This window comes from Scyliorhinus torazame, chromosome 3, assembly GCF_047496885.1.
Source record: "Scyliorhinus torazame isolate Kashiwa2021f chromosome 3, sScyTor2.1, whole genome shotgun sequence".
In the NCBI taxonomy this organism is placed as follows: domain Eukaryota; kingdom Metazoa; phylum Chordata; class Chondrichthyes; order Carcharhiniformes; family Scyliorhinidae; genus Scyliorhinus; species Scyliorhinus torazame.
Window position 1 is genome coordinate 19,593,410 of NC_092709.1, and position 26,623 is coordinate 19,620,032.

The window sequence follows — 26,623 nt, forward strand, 5'->3', positions numbered from 1 at the left end:
GCCAGAGGGCCAGCAGCAGCCAGAGGGCCAGTAGCAGCAAGGGGGCCAGCAGCAGCCAGAGGGCCAGCAGCAGCCAGAGGGCCAGATAGCCAGCAGCAGCCAGAAGGCCAGATAGCCAGCAGCAGCAGCCAGAGGGCCGAATAGCCAACAGCAGCAGCCAGAGGGCCAGCAGCAGCCAGGGGGCCAGCAGCAGCCAGAGGGCCAGCAGCAACCAGGGGGTCAGCAGCAGCCAGAGGGCCAGTAGCAGCCAGAGGGTCAGCAGATGCCAGAGGGCCAGCAGCAGCCAGGGGGCCAGCAGCAGCCAAAGGGCCAGCAGCAGCCAGGGGGCCAGCAGCAGCCAGGGGGTCAGCAGCAGCCAGGGGGTCAGCAGCAGCCTGAGGGCCAAATAGCCAGCAGCAGTCAGGGGGACAGCAGCAGCCAGAGTGCCAGCAGCAGCCAGAGGGCCAGCAGCAGCCAGAGGGCCATCAGCAGCCAGGGGGCCAGCAGCAGCCAGGGGGCCAGCAGCAGCCAGGGGGCCAGTAGCAGCCAGAGGGCCAAATAGCCAGCAGCAGTCAGGGGGCCAGCAGCAGCCAGGGGGCCAGCAGCAGCCAGAGGGCCAGCAGCAGCCAGAGGGCCATCAGCAGCCAGGGGGCCAGCAATAGCCAGGGGGCCAGCAGCAGCCAGGGGGCCAGTAGCAGCCAGAGGGCCAGCAGCAGCCAGAGGGCCAGCAGCCCGGGGGCCAGCAGCAGCCAGGGGGTCAGATAGCCAGCAGCAGCCAGATGATCAGCAGCAGCCAGGGGGCCAGCAGCAGCCAGAGGGCCAGATAGCCAGCAACAGCCAGGGGGCCAGATAGCCACCAGCAGCAGCAGCCCGAGGGCCGGGTGGCCAACAGCAGCAGCCAGAGGGACAGCAGCAGCCAGGGGGCCAGCAGCAGCCAGGGGGCCAGTAGCAGCAAGGGGGCCAGCAGCAGCCAGAGGGCCAGCAGCAGCAAGGGGACCAGCAGCAGCCAGAGGGCCAGCAGCAGCCAGAGGGCCAGCAGCAGCCAGAGGGCCGGGTAGCCAACAGCAGCAGCCAGAGGGCCAGCAGCAGCCAGGGGGCCAGCAGCAGCCAGAGGGCTGGATAGCCAGCAGGAGCCAGAGGGCCAGATAGCCAGCAGCAGCCAGAGGGCTGGATAGCCAGCAGGAGCCAGAGGGTCAGATAGCCAGCAGCAGCCAGAGGGCCAGATAGCCAGCAGCAGCCAGAGGGCCAGATAGCCAGCAGCAGCCAGAGGGCCAGCAGCAGCAGCCAGAGGGCCGAATAGCCAACAACAGCAGCCAGAGGTCCAGCAGCAGCCAGGGGGCCAGCAGCAGCCAGAGGGCCAGTAGCAGCAAGGGGGCCAGCAGCAGCCAGAGGGCCAGTAGCAGCAAGGGTGCCAGCAGCAGCCAGAGGGCCAGCAGCAGCCAGAGGGCCAGCAGCAGCCAGAGGGCCGGATAGCCAACAGCAGCAGCCAGAGGGCCAGTAGCAGCCAGGGGGCCAGCAGCAGCCAGGGGGCCAGATAGCCAACAGCAGCAGCCAGAGAGCCAGCAGCAGCCAGAGAGCCAGCAGCAGCCAGAGGGCCAGATAGCCAGCAGCAGCAGCCAGAGGGCCGAATAGCCAACAGCAGCAGCCAGAGGGCCAGTAGCAGCCAGAGGGCCAGCAGCAGCCAGAGGGCCATCAGCAGCCAGAGGGCCGGATAGCCAACAGCAGCAGCCAGGGGGCCAGCAGCAGCCAGAGGGCCAGATAGCCAGCAGCAGCCAGAGGGCCAGATAGCCAGCAGCAGCCGGAGGGCCGGATAGCCAAGAGCAGCAGCCAGAGGGCCGAATAGCCAACAGCAGCAGCCAGGGGGCCAGCAGCAGCCAGAGGGCCAGCAGCAGCCAGATAGCTAACAGAAGCCAGGGGGCCAGATAGCCAGCAGCTGCCAGAGGGCCGGATAGCCAAGAGCAGCAGCCAGAGGGCCGAATAGCCAACAGCAGCAGCCAGAGGGCCAGCAGCAGCAAGGGGGCCAGCAGCAGCCAGAGGGCCAGCAGCAGCCAGGGGGCCAGCAGCAGCCAGAGGGCCAGCAGCAGCCAGGGGGCCAGCAGCAGCCAGGGGGCCAGCAGCAACCAGACGGCCAGCAGCAGCCAGAGGGCCAGCAGCAGCCAGGGGGCCAGCAGCAGCCAGAGGGCCAGCAGCAGCCAGAGGGCCAGCAGCAGCCAGGGGGCCAGCAGCAGCCAGGGGGCGAGCAGCAGCCAGAGGGCCAGCAGCAGCCAGAGGGCCAGCAGCAGCCAGAGGGCCAGCCGGGAGCCCACACAGTCGTCGTGGCTCAAGGCCCGGCCACACGAGTGAGAGGTATGAACAATTGGGAGGTACAAGGCAAGGCAGGCACCGGCGCTGTGCGTTTCGGGGAGCGGTGGAGCAACTTGTGTGTATTTTGTGTGAGAGTGCTTTCAACCAGCCTGTAAAACCAGTGCCAAAATGGTGAACATTCGTTGCTTTCAAGTTCCAACCCTTTCCCCGGCCTTCAGTTGCCCACCAGGCTAGGACACCGTTAATCACAGCAGCCGGAGATAGTGGGTGGGGTCTGTTTCCCTTGCCTCCCCCGCAGTATGTTCTGTGGCAACAGAGGGGTCCGCCATTGTCCAGCGGCGGGATCTTCCTGTCCTGCTGCTGTCAATGGCGGGGGGGAATAGAGGTCACCGCCAGCGGGAATGGAAGATCCTGCCAGCAGGAACGGGTGGAAAACCCTGCCCAATAAAGGGGATTCAGCGACAGGATTTCAAATGACACAGATAGATTCAGCCACCGCACCTTATACAAAGGAATGAGGGAGAGAAAGAAAATCTAACGCCATAAAATGAAAAATAAATTCTAAGCAGTTATAATCAGAGTAGGGACAAATGTAACATTAGGAGTACTTAGGGGACTAGGGTAAATAAAAAGAGAACTCCTTATGCCCGCAAGGTAATGTTGATGTTGACAGCCCTTTAATATCAGATGGCTAGTCCACTTGTCTCCGAGTCATACTGGCATGCGGTAAGCAGGAGTCAGGCTGAGTTACATTTTTTGAACAGAGGGTGGTGGAAATCGTCCTCTGATTTCCATGCTCTTCCCCTCCCCCCGCTGCTCCTAAAATGCTGTCCACCCCCCCCCCCCCACCCCCCCCCCTCTCTCTCTCTCTCTCTCTTCTTCCCCCCCCCCCCCCATTGTAACAGTGACCCTCTCTTGGCGAACTTAATTTTCTCCAGGCAGAGAAAGCCAGTCATGCCCGATAGCCAGGTCTCCGACTTCGGGCTACCAGGGAAGCAAAGGCCAGAACGTCTGCCTCTTTCTCCTCCTGGATTCCCGGATCCTGCGACACCCCGAAAATCGCCACCTCTGGACTCAATGCCACCCTTGTATTTAATACCTTGGACATGACATCAGCAAACCCCTGCCAAACTCCCCTCAGCTTTGGGCATGCCCAGAACATGTGAACATGGTTTGCTGGTCCTCCCATACACTTTGCGCGCCTATCCTCCACCCCAAAGAATCTTCCCATCCGAGCCACTGTCATGTGGGCCCGGTGCACGACCTTGAATTGAATCAGGCTGAGTCTGGCACATGTTGCGGTCACGTTGACTCTACTCAACGCGTCCGGCCAAAGGCCTCTATCTCTCCCCCTAGCTTCTCCTCCCACTTTCGCTTCAGCTCCTCGGTCTGCGTCTCCTCTGATCCCATAAGCTGCTTAGAAATGTCAGAAATGCTCCCTTCACCTATCAATCCTCTAGAAACCACCCTATCCTGAATCCCCCTCAGCGGCAGGAGTGGGAAGCTTGATACCTGTCTACGCAGAAAGTCCCACACCTGCAGATATCGAAATTCGTTTCCCCCCACCAATGCAAACTTCTCCTCCAGCGCCCTCATACTCGGAAAGCTCCCCTCTATAAACGAGTCCCCCATCCTCTCAATCCCCGCTCTCCGCCATATTCGGAACCCCCGTCCATCCTCCCCGGGGCAAACCGGTGATTATCGCAGATTGGGGACCAGACCGATGCTCCCCCTGCTGCCACATGTCTCCTCCATTGCCCCCAGACTCTCAAGGCCGCTACCACCACGGGGCTGGTGGAGTACCGCGCCGGCGGGAACGGCAGAGGCGCCGTTACCAGAGCCCCCAAACGTGTGCCCTTGCAAGAAGCCGCCTCCATATGCATCCATTAAGACCCCCCCCCCCCCCCCCCCCCCCCCCCCCCCCACCAGCCACTTCCTAATCATGGCCATGTTAACCGCTCAGTAATAATTGCTAAAGTTCAGCAGTGCCAGCCCTCCTCTTCCCGACTCCACTCAAGCATTACCCTCCTCACTCGCGGGGACTTGCCCCCCCATACGAAGCCCGCAATAATTTTATCGGCCCGCTTAAAAAAGGACCGTGGAATGAAGGTGGGGAGACATTGAAATGCAAACAGGAATCTCGGGAGGACCGTCATTTTCACCATTTGGACTCTGCCAGCTAGAGACAACGGGAGCACATCCCATCTCCGGAAATCATCTTTCCTCTGATCCATCAACAGGGCCAAGTTCAATTTATGCAGCCGGTCCCAAACCTGCGTCCCTTGGATACTAGGTACCTGAAACTATCCCCTACCACTCTAAACGGCGGTTCCCCCAGTCGCCTCTCCTGACCCCTCGCCTGGACCACAAACATCTCACTCTTCCCCATATTAAGCTTATACCCCAAAAACCAGCCAAATTCCCCTAAAATTCCCATGATTTCTTCCATCCCCTCAATTGGATCCAAAACATACAGAAGCAGGTCGTCCGCATACAGCGAGACTCTGTGCCCCCCCCCCCCCCCCCCCCCCCCACCGGACCAGCCCCTTGAGGCCCTCAGAGCAATTGCCAGCGGCTCTATAGCTAGCGCAAACAGCAGTGGGGAGAGGTGGCATCCCTGTCTCGTCCCCCGGTGCAGTCTAAAATAGTCCGAAGTCGTCCTGTTCGTCCGTACACTTGCCACAGGAGCCTGTTACAGCAACCTGACCCAGTCAATAAAGCCCCACCCAAATCCGAACCGTCCCAGTACCTCCCATAAATAATCCCACTCTACCCGGTCAAAAGCTTCCTCCGCCTCTCTACTTTCCGGGGGCATCATGATCACGTTTAACAGTCTTCTTACATTGGCCACCAGCTGCCTGCCCTTAACGAACCCCGTCTGATCCTCCATAATGACGTTCGGTACACAATCCTCAATCCTGGAGGACAAAATCTTGGCCAGCAGTTTGGCGTCTACGTTCAACAGGGAAATCGGCCTGTAAGACCCACATAGCTCCAGGTTCTTGTCCCTTTGAGGATAAGCAAAATTGTGGCCTGTGACATCGTCTGGGGAAGAACCCCCCTATCCCTTGCCTAATTAAACACCTTCATCAGCACCGGTCCCAATATCCCAGATAACTTTTTATAGAACTCCGCTGGGTACCCGTCCGGTCCCGGGGCCTTACCCGACTGCATGGCCTTCAAGCCCTCCACTATCTCTTCCAACCCAATTGGGGCCCCCAGCCCTTCTACCAGCTCCCCGTCCACCTTCGGGAAAGTCAGCCCCTCCAGGAAGTGCCTCATCCCCTCCGGCCCCGCAGGGGGTTCTGACCTGTACAACCTGGTATAAAAAATCCCGAAACGCCTTACTCACCCCTGCCGAATCCCCAACCAACTTCCCATCCCCATCAATAACTTTCCCTATTCCTCTAGCTGCCTCCCTCTTTCTGAGCTGCTGTGCAAGCATCCTGCTGGCCTTCTCATCGTGCTCGTAGATCGTCCCCTTCGCCTTTCTGAGCTGTTCCACTGCCCTCCCTGTGGTTAACAAGCCAGACTCCGCCTGTAGCCTCCGCCGTTCCCTTAAAAGCCCTATCTCTGGAGTCTCCGTGTACCTCCTGTCGACTTGCAGAATCTCTTTCACCAATCGGTCAATCCCTGCCCTATCCGTCCTGTCCCTGTGAGCCCGGACCGAGATCAGCTCTCCTCTCACCACTGCCTTCAGCGCTTCCCAGACCACCGCTGCTGAGACCTCCCCCGTATCATTTACCTGCAGGTAATTTTGTATGCATTTCCTCAGCCTCTCGCACACCGCTTCGTCCGCCAATAGCCCTACATCTAACCTCCATTTTGGGCGCTGATTGCTATCTGGACTAACCTGCAGGTCAGCCTTTTGTGGAGCATGGTCCGAGATCATAATCGCCGAGTACCCCATGTCCACCACCCCTGCCAGCAAGGCCCTACCCAAAACAAAGAAATCGATCCGAGAGTATACCTTATGTATGTGTGAGTAGAAGGAAAACTCCTTCACCCTCGGCTGCCTAAATCTCCATGGATCCACGCCCCCCCCATCTGCTCCATGAACCCTTTCAGTTCCTTTGCCATTGCTGGCACCCTGTCTGTTTTCGAGCATGACCGATCCAGGCCAGGATCAATTACTGTATTAAAGCCCCCTCCCATGATCAGCTTGTGCGAGTCCAGGTCCGGTATCTTCCCAAACATCCTCTTTATAAATTCCACATCATCCACATCATCCCAATTTGGCACATATACATTAACCAGCACTACCTTCATCCCCTCCAGCTTACCACTATCCATAATATAGTGACCCCCCACATCCGAAACTATTCTGCCTGCCTCAAATATCACCCGCTTATTAATCAAGATCGCAACGCCTCTAGTCTTTGTATCCAGCCCCGAGTGGAAAACCTGACTGACCCAGCCTTTCCTCAATCTTAGCTGGTCCACTACTCTGAGGTGTGTCTCCTGCAGCATTACCACGTCCGCCTTCAGTCCCCATTTAACCCTCGAACATTCCAGGTGATCAGCCTAGTTGGGGAGCAAAGAGCCCACCCCTCTGCCGATCAGCCATCCCCTTTCTTGGGCCCACCTCCAGCCCATGCGCTGCGCCGCCTCCGGCCCGCCCCCCGGCGGACCCCGCCACCGACCTCCTCACTGTCTCTCCACCGAAGTCCCTCCCTCGTCAGCAGAACCACTACTCCCCTTCCCCCCTAGCAACACTACTCTGAAACCTAACCCATATAATAAACTAAACATATGTAACCCCCCCCCCACTGCGCTTCCGTGAGCTAGCTCACCCAGCTAGCCCCCGACGCCAAAAAGTCTCCCACTTATTGTTCCCTCACTCCCCTCCTCCCTGCTCATACAAACAAATCCCCTCATCTAACAGTCCTCACAAAATCACCCAGCTGAAAAAAAAAACACCACCTACCGAAACCCAAACAAGCACGTCTCCATTCCACAAAAGTACACATCAATGAAAAAGACATTGCCAACATCCACCAATACCCCCCCCCCCCCGAAAACGACAGAACTTTTCCTCCTCCCCCCTACTTAAACAGAACTCAAAAACAGAAGAGAAAAAATAAGAGGAGAAAAAGTAAAAAAAAGTAAAAACAAGGCCCAATATAAGCCCACAAGTAGCCTCAAAGTTCAAAAATGTTCAACCCTCCGCCAGTCCTTTTCTTTTCGCAAAGTGCAGCGCATCTTCGGGCGACTCAAAGTAATGATGCTGGTCCTCATATGTGACCCAAAGACGAGCTGGATACAGCAGTCCAAACTTCACCTGTTTCTTGAAGAAGATTGACTTAACTTGGTTGAAGCCTGCCCTTTTCCTAGCCACCTCCACACTCAGGTCCTGGTACACCCGCAGGGTACTGTTGTTCCACTTACAGCTCCGCATTCGCTTGGCCCACTGAAGAATACATTCCTTGTCCAGGAACCTGTGGGATCTCACCACCATTGCCCTTGTGTGGGTCCCCCGCTCGCGGCTCCCTCGCAAGCGCTCTATACGCCCCGTCCACCTCCAAGGGTCGAGAGAATGTCCCCTCCCCCAGCAGCTTTTCGAACATACCTGCTACGTATGCACCAGCATCCGCTCCCTCGGCCCCCTCCGGGAGCCCGACAATTCTTAAGTTCTGCCGGCGGGACCTATTCTCTAGGTCCTCCACCTTCTCCAGAAGCCTTTTCTGCTGGTCCCACAGCATCCCCACCACCCGCTATTTGATGCTCCTCCTGCTCAGACAGCGCCTTCTCAACTTTCTGGATCGCCCGATCCTGGGCGTCCAGTCTGTGCTCCAGCCAATCAATCGATTCTTTAATCGGGTCCAGGCAGTCCCGTTTCTGTTTGGCAAAACTGTCCTGGATGACCTGCATCAACTGCTCCGTTGATCGCTGGGCCGACACACCAGGGGTCCGGTCCTCAGCCATGCTGTCTCCTGCTGCAGCTTCAGCACAGCCCTTGCCTATCTTCCTATTTCTGCCTTTTCGTGCACTTCTGGTTCTTTCCTCCATACACCGATACGTGGAAACGGTGCCCAATTGCCTCAGCCTTCAAATTCACCATTTAAAACCGGGAAAAAGTCCGGGGGAAAGGTCCAAAAGACCGACCAGAGCGGGAGCCACCAAATGTGCGACTTACTCATTCATAGCCGCCACCGGAAGTCGGCCAGCAGATTATTGATCATCTTAGTTGCCCAAGAGTTTTAAAATGATGGCGAGCTGCATTTCTGAACCAGATTGACTGGCTTGTCAGGTCATATCAAAGGGAGTTTAAGAATCAACATATAGCCAGACCAGGTAAGGGTGGCAGCTTTCCTTCCCTAAAGAACATGAGCTTTCCTTCCCTAAAGGACAGGATTGCTGTTATAGTGTGGAGCGCAGTGGTTGTTGAGTGAGTGCTTGCTGAGAAGGGGAGTAATTTTTTTTTTTAACTTACTGTTGGGGGTTTCCAGCTGAATCCGGTCGGAGTGAGGACCGAGTGACTGCTGGGTAAGTAGTAAAGATTTAAATTGTTTGCGCAGGCCCATAACAGCTGATTGCTATTATCGTGTGGGGCGCAGTGGTTGCTGGTTAAGTGTTTTATTTTTCCCTGTATTTAAGTTGGGCGGTTCCTAAACCCGAGACACTACACTTGTAGTGTCCACCACCCTTCCACCTCCTCTAACCTAAGGTAAGCTCTTTCTTTCTGTCTTTTTCTTGTTTTTATCCGCAAGTTATCTAGGGGGGATGGCAGGGAAGGCAGTGCAATGTTCCTCCTGCAGAATGTTTGAGGTGAGGGACGCCGTCAGTGTCCCTGCTGATTTCACCTGTGGGAAGTGCACCCATTTCCAGCACCTCAGAAACCGCTGAGGGAACTGGAGCTGGAGCTGGATGAATTTCGGATCATTCGGGAGGCTGAGGTGGTCATAGATAGTAGCTTCAGGGATGTAGTTACTCCGAAGAATCAAGATAGATGGGTGGTGGTGAGAGGGGCTGGGAGGAAGCAGTCAGTGCAGGGATCCTCTGTGGTCGTTCCCCTCAGTAACAAGTATACCACTTTGGATACTGTTGAGGGGGACGACCTACCAGGGGTAAGCCACGGTGAACGGATCTCCAGCACTGAGCCCGTCCCTGTGACTCAGAAGGGAAGGAGGGAGAGCAGGAAAGCAATAGTTATTGAGGACTCGATAGTTAGAGGGACAGATAGACGGTTCTGTGGCAACGAAAGAGACTCACGGGTGGTATGTTGCCTCCCGGGTGCCAGGGTCTGTGACGACTCGGACCGTGTTTTCAGAATCCTTAAGGGGGAGGGGGAACAGTCACAAGTTGTGGTACACATCAGTACCAACGACATAGGTAAGAGAGGGACGGGGATTTAAAACAGGAATTTGGGGAGCTAGGGTGGAAGCTGAGAGCCAGGACAAACCATGTTGTCATCTCTGGTTTGTTGCCGGTGCCACGTGCTAGTGAGGTGAGGAACAGGGAGCGAGTGCAGGTAAACACGTGGCTGCAGGGATGGTGTAGGAGGGAGGGTTTCAGGTACATGGATAATTGGAGCACATTCTGGGGAAGGTGGGACCTGTACAGACAGGACGGTTTGCACCTGAACCAGAGGGGCACCAATATCCTGGGAGGGAAATTTGCTATGGCTCTTCGGGGGAGTTTAAACAAATTTGTCGGGGGATGGGAAAATGAGCTGTAGTCCAGAAGCCAGTGTTGAGAGTAATGAGGTACTGAGGAGGGTATCAAGGTCGGAGGAGGGTATCAAGGTCGCAGGAGTGTACCGGCAGACAGGAAACTGGGTTGAAGTGTGTCTACTTCAATGCAAGGAGCATCCGGAATAAGATAGTTGAACTTGGAGTGTGGATTGGTACCTGGGACTACGATGTTGTGGGTATTACGGAGACATGGTTAGAACAGGGACAGGAATAGTTGTTGGATGTTCCGGGGCATATATGTTTCAATAAGAGTAGAGAAGGTGGTAAAAGAGGTGGAGGAGTAGCATTGTTAATCAAGGATAGTTTAACGGCTGCAGAAAGGCAGTTCGAGGGGGATCTGCCTACTGAGGTAATATTGGCTGAAGTTAGAAATAGGAAAGGAGCGGTCACGTTGTTAGGAGTTTTCTATAGGCCTCCAAATAGCAATAGAGATGTGGAGGAAGAAGTTGCAAAACAGATTATGGATAGGTGTGGAGGTCTCAGGGTTGTTGTCATGGGTGACTTTAACTTTCCAAATATTGATTGGAACCTCTATAGGTCGAACAGTTCGGATGGGGCAGTTTTTGTACAGCGTGTGCAGGAGGGTTTTCTGACACAATATGTGGATAGGCCGACAAGAGGTGGGGCCACATTGGATTTGGTACTGGGTAATGAACCGGGCCAAGTGTTAGATTTGTTTGTGGCAGAGCACTTTGGAGATAGTGACCATAATTCAGTGTCTTTCACTATAGCAATGGAGAGGGATAGGGCCATACGGCAGGGCAAGGTTTATAACGGGGGGAGGGGTAATTATGATGCGATTAGGGAGCATAAGATGGGAACAGATACTGTCAGGGTAAGGCACAAATGAAAAGTGGAGCTTGTTTAAGGAACAAATGCTGCATGTCCTTGATAGGCATGTCCCTGTCAGGCAGGGAGGAAATGGCCGTGTGATGGAACCATGGTTCACAAAAGAGGTAGAATGTCTTGTCAAGAGGAAAAAGGAAGAGTATGTAAGGATGAGAAAACAAGGTTCAGTTGGGTCGCTTGAGGGTTACAAGGTAGCAAGGAATGAGCTTAAAAAAAAGGGCTTGGGAGAGCTAGGAGGGGGCATGAGAAGTCCTTGGCGGGTCGGATCAAGGAAAACCCCAAAGCTTTTTACTCTTATGTGAGAAATAAAAGAATGACCAGGGTAAGGTTAGGGCCGGTCAAGGACAGTAGTGGGAACTTGTGCATGGAGTCAGAAGAGATAGGAGAGGTGTTGAATTAATACTTTCTTCAGTGTTCACCAAGGAGAGGGGCCATGTTTTTGAGGATGAAAGTGTGATAGAGCGGGGTAGGCTGGAGGAGGTAGATGTTCTGAGGAAGGATGTATTAGCTATTTTGAAAAACCTTAGGGTCGCCAAGTCCCCTGGGCCAGATGGGATATATCCTAGGATTCTTTTGGGAGGCAAGGGATGAGATTGCAGAGCCTTTGGCTTTGATCTTTGGGTCCTCACTGTCCACAGGGATAGTGCCAGAGGACTGGAGAGTGGCGAATGTTGTTCCTCTGTTCAAAAAAGGGAATAGGAATGACCCTGGTAATTATAGGCCGGTTAATCTTACTTCGGTGGTCGGTAAGTTAATGGAAAAGGTCATGAAGGATAGGATTTATGACCATTTGGAAAGATGCAGCTTAATCTGGGATAGTCAACACGGATTCGTGAAGGGTAAGTCTTGCCTTACAAATTTGATTGAATTCTTTGAGGAGGTGGCAAAATGTGTAGATGAAGGTAGAGCAGTTGATGTAGTATACATGGATTTTAGCAAGGCATTTGATAAGATTCCCCATGGTCGGCCCATGAAGAAAGTAAGGAGGTGTGGGATAGAGGGAAGTTTGGCTAATTAGATAAGTAACTGGCTATCACATCGAAGAGTGTGGTGGTGGATGGAAAATTTTCAGACTGGAGACCAGTTACCAGAGGTGTACCACAAGGATCAGTGCTGGGTCCTCTGCTATTTGTGATTTTTATCAATGACTTGGAGGAGGGGGCTGAAGGATGGGTCAGTAAATTTGTTGATGACACCAAGATTGGTGGAGTAGTGGGTGAGGTGGAGAGCTGTTGTAGACTACAAAGAGGCATTGATAGGATGCAGAGCTGGGCCGATAAATGGCAGACGGAGTTTAACCATGATAAGTGCGAGGTGATTCATTTTGGTCAGAAAAATTTGAATGGGCATTACAGGGTCAACGGCAGGGCTCTGAGGAATGTGGAGGATCAAAGAGATCTTGGGGTTCATGTCCACAGATCTCTGAAGGTTGCCACTCAAGTGGATAGAGCCGTGAAGAAGGCCTATAGTGTGTTAGCGTTTATTAACAGGGGGCTTGAGTTTAAGAGCCGTGGGGTTATGCTGCAACTGTACATGACCCTGGTGAGACCACATTTGGAGTATTGTGTGCAGTTCTGGGAGATATAGGAGGGATGTCCGAGGTAGGTTCTTTACTCAGAGAGTGGTTGGGGTGTGGAATGGACTGCCTGCTGTGATAGTGGAGTCGGACACTTTAGGAACTTTCAAGCGGTTATTGGAAAGGCACATGGAGCACACCAGAACGACAGGGAGTGGGATAGCTTGATCTTGGTTTCGGACAAGGTTCGGCACAACATCGAGGGCCGAAGGGCCTGTTCTGTGCTGTACTGTTCTATGTTCTATGAGTGATGCAAATGGTTTCTACAACAATCTGGTAGCTTCAGGCTCACCACTGATCGATGCTAGATTTTTAAAATTCTGGATTTATTAAATTATTTAAATTCCTTTGCAGCCACAGTAGGTTATTAGTCCAGGAGGTTGAGAATATTTTTTTTTAAATTTAGAGTACCCAATTCATTTTTTCCAATTAAGGGGCAATGTAGCGTGGCTAATCCACCTAGCCTGCACATCTTTGGGTTGTGGGGGCGAAACCCACGCAAACACGGGGAGAATATGCAAACTCCACACGGACAGTGACCCAGAGTCGGGATCGAACCTGGGACCTCGGCGCCGTGAGGCAGCAGGGCTGCGCCACCGTGCTGCCCAAGGCTGAGAATAATTAACACTGTGCGGCCAGGGTTCTACAGCCTCCTGGAGGATGCGCGAGCAATTTATATCTCCATTCAGTTCAGTGGGGCTGTGATATTCCACTAGGTGGGAGGGGCCATAACATCCTGGCCTATATTAACCTGCTTTATCACAAACTCACACACACAAGCAGCACACACACACACACGCCACATACATACATCACATACACACACACATCGCATACACACACCACATACCACACACACAAACACCACATACACACATCACATGCACCATACACACATATGCACACCACACACACATACACCACACACAAACAGCACACATACACACACACATCCATACATACACACCACATACCACACACACATCGCATACACACACACCACATACCACACACACACCACATACACACATCACATACACCATATACACACATGCACACCACACACACACAAACAGCACACATACACACCACATACACACACACACCACATACACACATCACATACACACATCGCATACACACACATACACCACACACGTACCCACACAGCACACACACAACACACACACATACACCACACACATACAAACACTGCACACAGCACACACACACACTACACACACATACAAACACTGCACACACCACACACACAGCACACACACACCACACACATACACCACACACACATATACATGCATACAAACCACACACACTACAAACATACCTCACACACACACAAAATACACACAGCACACACCACACGCACCTACACACACAGACACCTCACGTGTATACAGACACATCACACAGATACACACCACACAAACTGCACACACCACACATACATACGCACACACATGCACACACATACATGCATCACATACATGCATCACACACACACACCACACAGACGCACAGACTGACAGCTGCTGGCATGGGTAACTGCAACACTATTACTGCAATACAACGTATTAAAAGTTTAAAATATACACTACTTGCTGAAGGCACCTGTTAGTATATGATTTGTAGAGATCTCCCAGAATATAAAGTCCTAATGCTGAATTTGAATGTTCCCCCCAAAAAAAGATTGCATTCTGATTGCAAAAGTAAAAGCTATTTTGGTTCTTGTTGGAAAGTTTGTGCAGAAATCTGGACAGAAATGCAGCCCAGAAAACTTTAATTGAACACGTCTGCCTCTTTTTTTGTTCATAGCACAAATTCCCTTTTACCAAAAAGGGAGACGGCTGTTCCAGATCAAGTCAGTTGCCAAGCACCGGGAACATTCGCCTTCACTCACTGACATCCAGAGTCTGCCAGGCTCTGTCTTCTTCAGTTTGGTGTGTTCCAGCATTGCTCTGTATTCAGAGCCAGTCCCAGAGCAGACAGACAGGGGAAAGATGCTCGGGATCAGTGTTCTGATACCCAGTGACTACCTAGTGCGATGTGAACTTCATGCGTGTTGAGGCCGGATGCATCTGAAGGAATACAAGCGAAAGCAAACCATGGCAAATGCTTTGTCCGGGTTTATTCTGTTCCTCCAAACACAATATCAGTTAAATACCTAAAAATAAGCCTTTGAGCTCGCAAGTTGTGCAATCCAGTTCAGTGAACTTTGGGAAGCCTTTTTTTAAACATCAAGCAATGAAGGCATCCAGGAATGTCAATGACTGGCTGAATACATATTCTTATTACAATGTATTACTAAACTCCTTATACTGTTGCATTTTTTATCATCAATGACTGTTATTCACCTGTTTAGAGAAGCAATATCTCGATAAAAGATCTTGAATGAAGGGTAACAAGCACCCTCCTTTCTGTATCTCTTATCATTTTCTCTCTCTCTCTCTAACAGTAAATTAACTTCACCTTAACTACAGTGCATTTGGATCAAGGCATTATGATGTCAGTCATTAAACCTCTGTTTCCAGAAAGGTAGAAGCAATTTTCAAAAAACCACAAACAAGATTCTGCATTCTTTGAGAATGATTAATGATGAGTTTCTGGATTTGTGAAATTGTAAGCAATTTCACAACAGTTTGATGGAACATGCCTGCTTAAAGTTTTGGTTTGAAGGAAAGTTGAAGATAAAAGAATGTTATTATCTGTTGCAATCCCTGAGGAGCGTTGAATTACAACCAGCACTTTTCCCTTTAGATCAGAAGAGACGTACATTGCTCTGTGAATATACTCGTGTGATTAACATAAAGCCAGGATATAGTTGAGACCTGTGAGATGTACACATTTTCTCATCAACACTTTGTCTTTTCCTCCTCGTGTCATTTGAGGAATTGCTGCGGCAGGTTGGCGGAGCATTGTGCTTTCCATCAAGTGAGAGGACGAGAGTTTTTGCACAGAGTCCCTTTCGGTGCATTCATTGAGCACAGAGCTGGGGAGTGCTGTTCAAACTGGCATAGACCAAATTCTGATACCTGGGGATCCAAATAGCCAACAACTGGACATGGATCCACAAATGGAACCTGACGAGTCTGGTGGGGGAAGGTTAAAAGGGACTGACAGAGGTGGGACTCGCTCTCACTCTCGCCGGTGAGGAGAGTGCAGATGACCAAGATGGATGTGCTACCCAAGTTCCTTTTCCTGTTAAAATCCCTCCCGATTTTCATACCCAAGGCCTGCACAGGGACATCCATCCAAGCACTGGCCCCCTAGCCAGATACTCAAAAAGCCCAGTGGTAGTAACCACACTTTGAATGTGGAATCAAGTGCGACATCACTTCGGTCTGACCAATATGTCTACCTTGGCCCCCATCTGTGAAAACCACCAGTTCATCCCCACGACAATGGACATCTTCTTCAAAAGGTGGCGACAGGACAAAGGGACTTTGACGGTTAGAGACATGTACATAGAGGACAGAGTACCAACCCTGGGGGAAATAACGTACAAGTTCAGCTCCTGATAGGGAACCAATTAAGATATAACCAAGTCAAAAACTCCCTCCGCAAGGAAACAACACCATTCCCCTGATAGTAGGACAATCACTACTGGACCGACTACTGACTGCGGGCGAGCTAGGAGACAGGAACTGTGCGGACATATATGGACGATTGACACTCATCCCTGGATGAGGCAAGGGAGTAATGGGAGGAAAAGCTAGGGAGATAGATGGACGACTCTGGATCGAAGCCCTGCACAGAGCAAACTTCACCTCCATGTGCGCAGGGCTGAACCTAACGCAGCTAAAGGTGGTGCACGGGGCGCACCTAACCAGGACGAGAATGAGAGGTTTCTTCCCGGAGGTGGAGGACAAATGTGAACGGTGCCAGAGACGCCCGCCCAATAACACCCGCATGTTCTGGTCTTGCCCCAGACTAGTCGGGTACTGGACGACCTTCTCCGAGGCCACTTCCAGGGTGGTGGGGGTGAGGGTGGAGCCTTGCCCGACGGTGGCGGTCTTCGGGGTATCAGAACAGCCAGAGTTTTTCATGGAGGGAGCGGCTGATGCCCTGGTCTTTGCCTCCCTGATCGCCCGCCGGAGATTCCTGCTCGGCTAGTGATCGGCAGCACCACCCAAGTCGGCAGACTGACTGTCCGACCTGGCAGAATTTCTCAAGCCAGAGAAAATAAAATATGTCATTAGAGGATCAGAGGAAGGCTTCCACAAACATGGAGGCTCTTCACCAAATTGTTTCAGAGTCTGCTTGTAACCAGCGTGTCCAGTAAAGCAAGGAGGAGGACGGGCGGGGGGGGCAGGACAGGCCACAAAATAAGGACGAGAAAGGGGACGGGGAAGAGCAGCAGGGGGAGGGGGGAGGATGGCAGGAAGGGGGTTGGGATGGGAATAAAAGCACCAAAGGGAAATGCAGAGCAGGTAGAAGAGGAGAGAGCCGCAAGGGACTCGGGGCAACAAAAGAAAAAGCGCACTCAGTGGACACGTCCCCTCCCCTACCTTCAGCATGGCTAAGTGCCAGGAGGCAACCAGGGTGGGGGGTAGGCCGCACAGCAGTATTGGCCGACCGCTGAGGTACCCAAGAAGAGACCTCCCTTTTCCTATAACTATATATAAGCTCCCTCTCTGGGAAGCGCAGCCAGCAACCGGCCCCACATGACCGAGTGGGCCCACGGTCCGAAGCCCAGCAAGTGTTCAGCATCTTTGTCTGCATCTTGTTCAATTACCTTATGGCCGTAGCTAGCGGACCCTGTAGGACAAGCTCCACGTATTGAGAAGATGCATCCCGTGTAAAACAGCTAAAACCGCAGTTGCTGTAGATTCTTGTAGAAACATGTTTCGATTTTGTCTTGTGTGATGTACGATATGAAATATCAAACCTCCAAGAAAAATGTTTTTAGAATACGATAAATCCAGGTCTGTCTTTCTCCAGTTGCTGCGACGGGGTGCTGTCAGGGAGCTCTGAGAGCCTCGACTGCCCAAACTCAACCAGAGTTCCGCGGGAGGGAGAGCCCCGGTAGTTTGAAACACCCATTCGTGAATTAGAGTTGGGAAAACAACGAAAAGGAAGGAACCAAATTGCCATTACCAAAGATCCTCTTTGCAGAATTCCCTGATACCAGATCGGTTTCATGTTATAACATGATTCCCAGAGGTCTGAATTATAGTTTCATATTTTGACTACTTCAAAATTACAGCATTATCACAACAGCTAGAACAGAACAAGTCTGTTTTGTATATGGAAATAGATGACAATTGCCCACTGTATGATATGAGACCTAAGAAAATATCTTAAAGCAACAAAAAGTGGGGGGGGGGGGGGAGGGTCGGTACCAATGGAGTATATTGGACCCAATGCACATATCCTTGTCTACTGTAGTGTATCAAATGGAAACCTGCTATAAACACGTTTTTTTAAAAAGCACAAGTCTGTTTCCCTAATTTTGGGTCGATTGGGAAATGAATTCAAGAAAAGATTTTAAAAACTGTCCTGCCTTCACACACCATTGGTGAATTTTACAGTTTTACATCCGCTATTGAATCAGCTTCCATGCACTGGATTCATGGTCTAGTTGCTCTTTTCAGTGCCCTGTGTGCGCTGCTTTATCTGGATGATGTAAGCACATCGTTGAGTGCTTCAGCTTTTTTTTGCGTTTATATTCCAGCTGTGTTATGTATTCATTTACTTCACCGGAATCATACAGAATCTGACAAGTGACAGCTGCCATCAGTCCCGTTCCTGCGGTTCATTCAAAGGCTGCATGGTGGTGGGAGTTCATTTTACATGTCAAAGATTTTAAGTTCATTACCAAAAACAGCAAGAGTAAGTTTCACAGTTATGCAGTGACTCTGACCATAAGTCACGTGAACCGGCAACATAATGTGGAAAGACGGGACTGGGGGCATTCTGGCTAAGTTTGCCGATGATACAAAGATAGGTGGAGGGGCAGGTACTATGGAGGAGGTGGGGAGGCTGCAGAAAGATTTAGACAGTTTAGGAGAGTGGTCCAAGAAATGGCTGATGAAATTTAACGTGGGCAAGTGCGAGGTCTTGCACTTTGGAAAAAAGAATAGAGGCGTGGACTATTTTCTAAACGGTGACAAAATTCATAATGCTGAAGTGCAAAGGGACTTAGGAGTCCTAGTCCAGGATTCTCTAAAGGTAAACTTGCAGGGTGAGTCCGTAATTAAGGAAGCAAATGCAATGTTGTCATTCATCTCAAGAGGCTTGGAATATAAAAGCAGGGATGTACTTCTGAAGCTTTATAAAGCATTAGTTAGGCCCCATTTAGAATACTGTGAGCAATTTTGGGCCCCACACCTCAGGAAGGACATACTGGCACTGGAGCGGGTCCAGCGGAGATTCACACGGATGATCCCAGGAATGGTAGGCCTAACATACGATGAACGTCTGAGGATCCTGGGATTATATTCATTGGAGTTTAGGAGGTTGAGGGGAGATCTAATAGAAACTTACAAGATAATGAATGGCTTAGATAGGGTGGATGTAGGGAAGTTGTTTCCATTAGCAGGGGAGACTAGGACCCGGGGGCACAGCCTTAGAATAAAAGGGAGTCACTTTAGAACAGAGATGAGGAGAAATTTCTTCAGCCAGAGAGTGGTGGGTCTGTGGAATTCATTGCCACAGAGGGCGGTGGAGGCCGGGACGTTGAGTGTCTTTAAGACAGAAGTTGATAAATTCTTGATTTCTCGAGGAATTAAGGGCTATGGAGAGAGAGCGGGTAAATGGAGTTGAAATCAGCCATGATTGAATGGCGGAGTGGACTCGATGGGCCGAATGGCCTTACTTCCGCTCCTATGTCTTATGGTCTTCTGGTCTTAAAGAACCTCCATTCATCCATCCCTTTTTCCAGTCGGTATACCTCACAGTACTTCACACATGTTACTTTGAAGTGTCCAACACCCAGCCACATCATCAATAATAATATAATAATAATCGCTTATTGTCACAAGTAGGCTTCAATGAAGTTACTGTGAAAAGCCCCTAGTCGCCACATTCCGGCGCCTGTTCGGGGAGGCTGGTACGGGAATTGAACCCGCGCTGCTGGCCTGGTTCTGCATTATAAGCCAGCTGTTTAGCCCACTGTGCTAAACCAGCCCCATATGAGGCATTAGACGCTCGCTGCTAGATTATCTTGTGTTTTCTTGGCATCTTGTTACACGGTTGCTTGGGTGGCACACAGTGTGGAAAAGAGCAGGAAATTAATGTTTTATAATTTCATGGTAATCAGTGATTAACTTAAAATGGAGCAATAAGAAATATCTCTAATTAGATCAGAAATGCTGCCTACACTCCATAAAGTTTAAAGAGTTTTGAGTAAGTGAACTTCATGGTATGGCACAATCATAGAGACCAGGAATGTTCCTGGTTCAACGCCTGGTGTGTGCTGAGCTGGCAGATTGAGACTCAGCTTGACTGTTGGTCGAGTTGGCCTTCATAGAACATAGAACAATACAGCGCAGTACAGGCCCTTCGGCCCACGATGTTGCACCGAAACAAAAGCCATCTAACCTACACTATGCCATTATCATCCATATGTTTATCCAATAAACTTTTAAATGCCCTCAATGTTGGCGAGTTCACTACTGTAGCAGGTAGGGCATTCCACGGCCTCACTACTCTTTGCGTAAAGAACCTACCTCTGACCTCTGTCCTATATCTATTACCCCTCAGTTTAAAGTTGTGTCCCCTCGTGCCAGCCATATCCATCCGCGGGAGAAGGCTCTCACTGTCCACCCTATCCAACCCCCTGATCATTTTGTATGCCTCTATTAAGTCTCCTCTTAACCTTCTTCTCTCCAACGAAAACAACCTCAAGTCCATCAGCCTTTCCTCATAAGATTTTCGCTCCATACCAGGCAACATCCTGGTAAATCTCCTCTGCACCCGCTCCAAAGCCTCCACATCCTTCCTATAATGCGGTGACCAGAACTGCACGCAATACTCCAAATGCGGCCGTACCAGAGTTCTGTACAGCTGCAACATGACCTCCCGACTCCGGAACTCAATCCCTCTACCAATAAAGGCCAACACTTCATAGGCCTTTTTCACAACCCTATCAACCTGGGTGGCAACTTTCAGGGATCTATGTACATGGACACCTAGATCCCTCTGCTCATCCACACTTTCAAGAACTTTACCATTAGCCAAATATTCCGCATTCCTGTTATTCCTTGTTATTCTTCGTTCCGATCAATTGAAGAAGGGAATTCGATCAGGCATTTTCTGCTGCCAATCATTGCTCATTGACTGGAAAGCCCATGCACGGGCATTAAAATTGGGTATGATGCTGTCTATGAAAGAAAAGGAAAGACTTGATTTATCTAGCGCTTCTCACAACACTGGGCGTTCCCATCAAGTCTGCACCTGCCCTTGGAAAGAGCATCCCACTTAAGCTCACGCCTCCACCATATCCCAGTAACCCCACTTCACCTTTTTGGACACTAATGGCAATTTATCATGGCCAATCCTCCCAACCTGCACATCCCTGGACCGCGGGAGGAAACCGGAGCACCCGGAGGAAACCCAAGCAGACACAGGGAGAATGCGCAGACTCCGCACAGATAGCGACCCAAGCCAGGAATCGAACCAGGGACCCCGGAGCCGCGAAGCAACTGTGCCAATCACTGTGCCACCGGCCACCCTCGTTACATAAGAACATAAGAACTAGGAGCTGGAGTAGGCCATCTGGCCCCTCGAGCCTGCTCCACCATTCAATGAGATCATGGCTGATCTTTTGTGGACTCAGCTCCACTTTCCGGCCCGAACACCATAACCCTTAATCCCTTTATTCTTCAAAAAAAATCTATCTTTATCTTAAAAACATTTAATGAAGGAGCCTCTACTGCTTCACTGGGCAAGGAATTCCATAGATTCACAACCCTTTGGGTGAAGAAGTTCCTCCTAAACTCAGTCCTAAATCTACTTCTCCTTATTTTGAGGCTATGCCCCCTAGTTCTGCTTTCACCCGCCAGTGGAAACAACCTGCCCGCATCTATCCTATCTATTCCCTTCATAATCTTATATGTTTCTATAAGATCCCCACTCATCCTTCTAAATTCCAACGAGTACAGTCCCAGTCTACTCAACCTCTCCTCGTAATCCAACCCCTTCAGCGCTGGGATTAACCTAGTGAATCTCCTCTGCACACCCTCCAGTGCCAGTACGTCCTTTCTCAAGTAAGGAGACCAAAACTGAACACAATACTCCAGGTGTGGCCTCACTAACACCTTATACAATTGCAGCATAACCTCCCTAGTCTTAAACTCCATCCCTCTAGCAATGAAGGACAAAATTCCATTTGCCGCCTTAATCACCTGTTGCACCTGTAAACCAACTTTTTGCGACTCATGCACTAGCACACCCAGGTCTCTCTGCACAGCAGCATGTTTTAATATTTTATCATTTAAATAATAATCCCTTTTGCTGTTATTCCTACCAGAATGGATAACCTCACATTTGTCAACATTGTATTCCATCTGCCAGACCCTAGCCCATTCAAAGCCTATCCAAATCCCTCTGCAGACTTCCAGTATCCTCTGCACTTTTTGCTTTACCACTTATCTTAGTGTCGTCTGCAAACTTGGACACATTGCCCTTGGTCCCCAACTCCAAATCATCTATGTAAATTGTGAACAGTTGTGGGCCCAACACTGATCCCTGAGGGACACCACTAGCTACTGATTGCCAACCAGAGAAACACCCATTAATCCCCACTCTTTGCTTTCTATTAATTAACCAATCCTCTATCCATGCTACTACTTTCCCCATAATGCCATGCATCTTTATCTTATGCAACAACCTTTTGTGTGTCACCTTGTCAAAGGCTTTCTGGAAAGCCAGATATACCACATCCATTGGCTCCCCGTTATCTACCGCACAGTTAATGTCCTCAAAAAATTCCACTAAATTAGTTAGGCATGACCTGCCCTTCATGAACCCATGCTGCGTCTGCCCAATGGGACAATTTCCATCCAGATGCCTCGCTATTTCTTCCTTGATGATAGATTCCAGCATCTTCCCTACTACCGAAGTTAAGCTCACTGGCCTATAATTACCCGCTTTCTGCCTACCTCCTTTTTTTAAACAGCGGTGTCACGTTTGCTAATTTCCAATCCGCCGGGACCACCCCAGAGTCTAGTGAATTTTGGTAAATTATCACGAGTGCATTTGCAATTTTCCTAGCCATCTCTTTTAGCACTCTGGGATGCATTCCATCAGGTCCAGGAGACTTGTCTACCTTTAGCCCCATTAGCTTGCCCATCACTACCTCCTTGGTGATAACAATCCTCTCAAGGTCCTCACCTGTCATAGCCTCATTTCCATCAGTCACTGGCATGTTATTTGTGTCTTCCACTGTGAAGACCGACCCAAAAAACCTGTTCAGTTCCTCAGCCATTTCCTCATCTCCCATTATTAAATCTCCCTTCTCAACCTCTAAAGGACCAATATTTACCTTAGCCACTCTTTTTTGTTTTATGTATTTGTAGAAACTTTTACGATCTGTTTTTATATTCTGAGCAAGTTTACTCTCATAATCTATCTTACTCTTCTTTATAGCTTTTTTAGTAGCTTTCTGTTGCCCCCTAAAGATTTCCCAGTCCTCTAGTCTCCCACTGATCTTTGCTACTTTGTATGTTTTTTCCTTCAATTTGATACTCTCCCTTATTTCCTTAGATATCCACGGTCGATTTTCCCCCTTTTTACAGTCCTTCCTTTTTGTTGGTATAAACCTTTGCTGAGCACTGTGAAAAATCACTTGGAAGGTTCTCCACTGTTCCTCAACTGTTTCACTATAAAGTCTTTGCTCCCAGTCTACCTTAGCTAGTTCTTCTCTCATCCCATTGTAATCTCCTTTGTTTAAGCACAAAACACTAGTGCTTGATTTTACCTTCTCACCCTCCATCTGTATTTTAAATTCCACCATATTGTGATCGCTCCTTCCGAGAGGATCCCTAACTATGAGATCCTGAATCAATCCTGTCTCATTACACAGGACCAGATCTAGGACCGCTTGTTCCCTCGTAGGTTCCATTACATACTGTTCTAGGAAACTATCGCGGATACATTCTATAAACTCCTCCTCAAGACTGCCTTGACTGATCTGGTTAAACCAATCAACATGTAGATTAAAATCCCCCATGATAACTGCTGTACCATTTCTACATGCATCTGTTATTTCTTTGTTTATTGCCTGCCCCACCATAATGTTACTATTTGGTGGCCTATAGATTACTCCTATCAGTGACTTTTTCGCCTTACTATTCCTGATTTCCACCCAAATGGATTCAACCTTATCCTCCATAGCACCGATGTCATCCCTTACTGTTGCCCGGATGTCATCCTTAAATAACAGAGCTACACCATCTGCCTTACCATCCACTCTGTCCTTCCGAAATGTTTGATACCCTTGGATATTTAACTTCCAGTCGTGACCATCCTTTAACCATGTTTCAGTAATGGCCACTAAATCATAGTCATTCACGATGATTTGCGCCATCAACTCATTTACCTTATTCCGAAAACTACGAGCATTCAGGTAAAGTACACTTATGTTGGCTTTTTAACCTCTGTTCTGAATCTTAACACCTCGATCAGTAACCTCTCCTAAGTTATATTTCCTCTTAACCTTTCTCCTAATTTTCCTTGTCGTTGAACCCATTTCTTCATGTAACAACCTGCCGCGTCGCTTACCATTAATGTTTTCACTTACCGTTTTATTTATTTTAGTATTCCTGATCCTATTCACTGAGCTCCCCTCAGTCACTGTACCTTGTACTGTCGCCCTTTTTGATTTTTGACTATGGCTTCTCTGCCTTACACTTTCCCCCTTACTGCCTTTTGTTTCTGTCCCTGTTTTACTACCTTCCAACTTCCTGCATCGGTTCCCATCCCCCTGCCACATTAGTTTAAACCCTCCCCAACAGCTCTAGCAAACACCCCCCTGGGACATCGGTTCCAGTCCTGCCCAGGTGCAGACCGTCCGGTTTGTACTGGTCCCACCCCCCCAGAACCGGTTCCAATGTCCCAGGAATTTGAATCCCTCCCTCTTGCACCATCTCTCGAGCCACGCATTCATCCTCTCTATCCTGACATTCCTACTCTGACTAGCTCGTGGCACTGGTAGCAATCCTGAGATTACTACCTTTGAGGTCCTACTTTTTAGTTTAACTCCTAGCTCCCTAAATTCAGCTTGTAGGACCTCGTCCCATTTTTTACCTATATTGTTGGTGCCTATGTGCACCACGACAGCTGGCTGTTCACCCCCCCCCCCCCCCCAGAATGTCCTGCAGCCGCTCCGAGACATCCTTAACCCTTGCACCAGGGAGGCAACATACCATCCTGGAGTCTCGATTGCGTCCGCAGAACCGCCTGTCTATTCCCCTTACAATTGAGTCCCCTATCACTATAGCCCTGCCATTCTTCTTCCTGCCCAGCTGCGCAGCAGAGGCAGCCACGGTGCCATGAACCTGGCAGCTGCTGACTTCCCCTGGTGAGCCATCTCCCTCAACAGTATCCAAAGCGGTATATCTGTTTTGCAGGGAGATGACCGCAGAGGACACCTGCACTGCCTTCCTACTCTTGCTCTGTCTTTTGGTCACCCATTTTCTATCTCCCTCAGTACCTTTCACCTGCGGTGTGACCAACTCGCTAAACGTGCTATCCACGATGTCCTCAGCATCGCGGATGCTCCAAAGTGAGTCCATCCGCAGCTCCAGAGCCATCAAGCGGTCTAACAGGAGCTGCAACTGGACAAACTTCTTGCACGTGAAGGAGCCAGGGACAGTGGACGTGTCCCTGAGCTCCCACATCGCACACGAGGAGCATGACACGGGTCTGAGATCTCCTGCCATGTGTTAAACCTTCGGTTAACTTCAACAACTACAATTTCAACCAAAAAAAACAACAAAGAAAAAATAAATATACCAATGAAAAGAAACAGAAAAACAGAAACACTACTTACCAGTCACTTACCAGGGATAAAAAGCACTTCCTCCCCACCCAGCTTCGAATTCCCACCTAGATTCAAATTCCCAAACTCACTTTTAGCTGTGTCTCACTCCTGGCTCTCTTCTCTGGCTCACTGGGAGAACTCACTGGGAGTTGAGTTTACAAGTTGCAAAGTTACTTATTCATGTTACTTATTCTTGTATCAGTTCATCACATTGTATCAAGTGTCAAAAGGTCACTGCAAATTCAACACAATAAGGGATAAGATTTATGGAAAAGTTTTTTAAAATGTGCAGCAGGCAAATTTCATTGTAAAAATCTTTCTATCCTTAATTAAAATGCCCCTCACGTTCCCCCTGGTTGTAGAGACACAACTGAAATAATCAGGTTTCAGATAACATTTTCAGGACCTTTGTGGATCTGTAACATATTTGGGAAGATTAAATTCAAAACGCATTGCAGATAATTGAAGTGTATTCACTGTTATATATGGAAATGTGGCAGCCAGTTTGCTCACAAAAAACTTCCACAAATAATCATGTGATAATGACCGGCTAATCTGCTGTTGTGATGTTGATCCTGGGATAAAAATTAGCCTGTTTTTCTTTTTAAATTGTGTCATGGGATCTTTCACATTCACCCGATCGGGCCTCGCATTTGAACGCCATATCTGAAAAACAGCACCCCTGACAGTGCAGCACTTTTGCAATACTGCACTGGAAGGTCAAAACCTTGATTCTTATGCTTGAGTTCTGGAATGGGACTTAAACCCAAAACTTGTGGCTCTGAGGTGACTATGCTACTACCTGAGCCCCTGCTGACACTGTGTCTATTTTATTGACACCCTCTTTTCCTTTGCAGGTAGCACTTCATGCATGTGGGGTGGCGACGGACATGGTGATAGATCATTGCATTAAGGCACTGGCAGCCTTTGTTATCTCTCCATGCTGTTACGGTTTCATACAGAACACGGTCAAGGCCACTTTCCCCAGAAGGTAGGACCTGACACTTTACTGAGCAGGGACTGCAGCCCCTGATTTTTTGGAAGCACTCGCACTGGGACTTGTGTCTATGTATGTGTAAGTCATTTGGGCAGCTTTGTTGAATAACCAGTCATTCAAATTATAGTTTTACTGTGTATTGTTAATTTAAAAGCTTTGTCTATATACAGATGTATGAATGTTCTGCCTGGTTGGTGATTGTAATTTGCTATTGAGTCCTT

General features: G+C 49.8%; 1 protein-coding gene across 8 annotated transcripts in view; it reads left to right on the forward strand.

Annotated features, from left to right (window-relative positions):
* gstcd (glutathione S-transferase, C-terminal domain containing) overlaps positions 1 to 26,623 on the forward strand; it is a 256,913-nt gene that overhangs the window by 213,802 nt on the left and 16,488 nt on the right. For 4 of the 8 annotated variants that reach the window (XM_072495359.1, XM_072495360.1, XM_072495363.1 and 1 more), the window contains one exon: positions 26,263 to 26,396. The exons of 3 other annotated variants lie outside the window; for them this stretch is intronic. In XM_072495359.1, coding sequence (XP_072351460.1) covers positions 26,263 to 26,396 — 134 coding nt within the window. Of the gene's footprint in view, positions 1 to 14,235; positions 15,079 to 26,262; positions 26,397 to 26,623 lie in introns of those variants that run through there. One more of the 8 variants, XM_072495362.1, reaches the window with a different exon arrangement.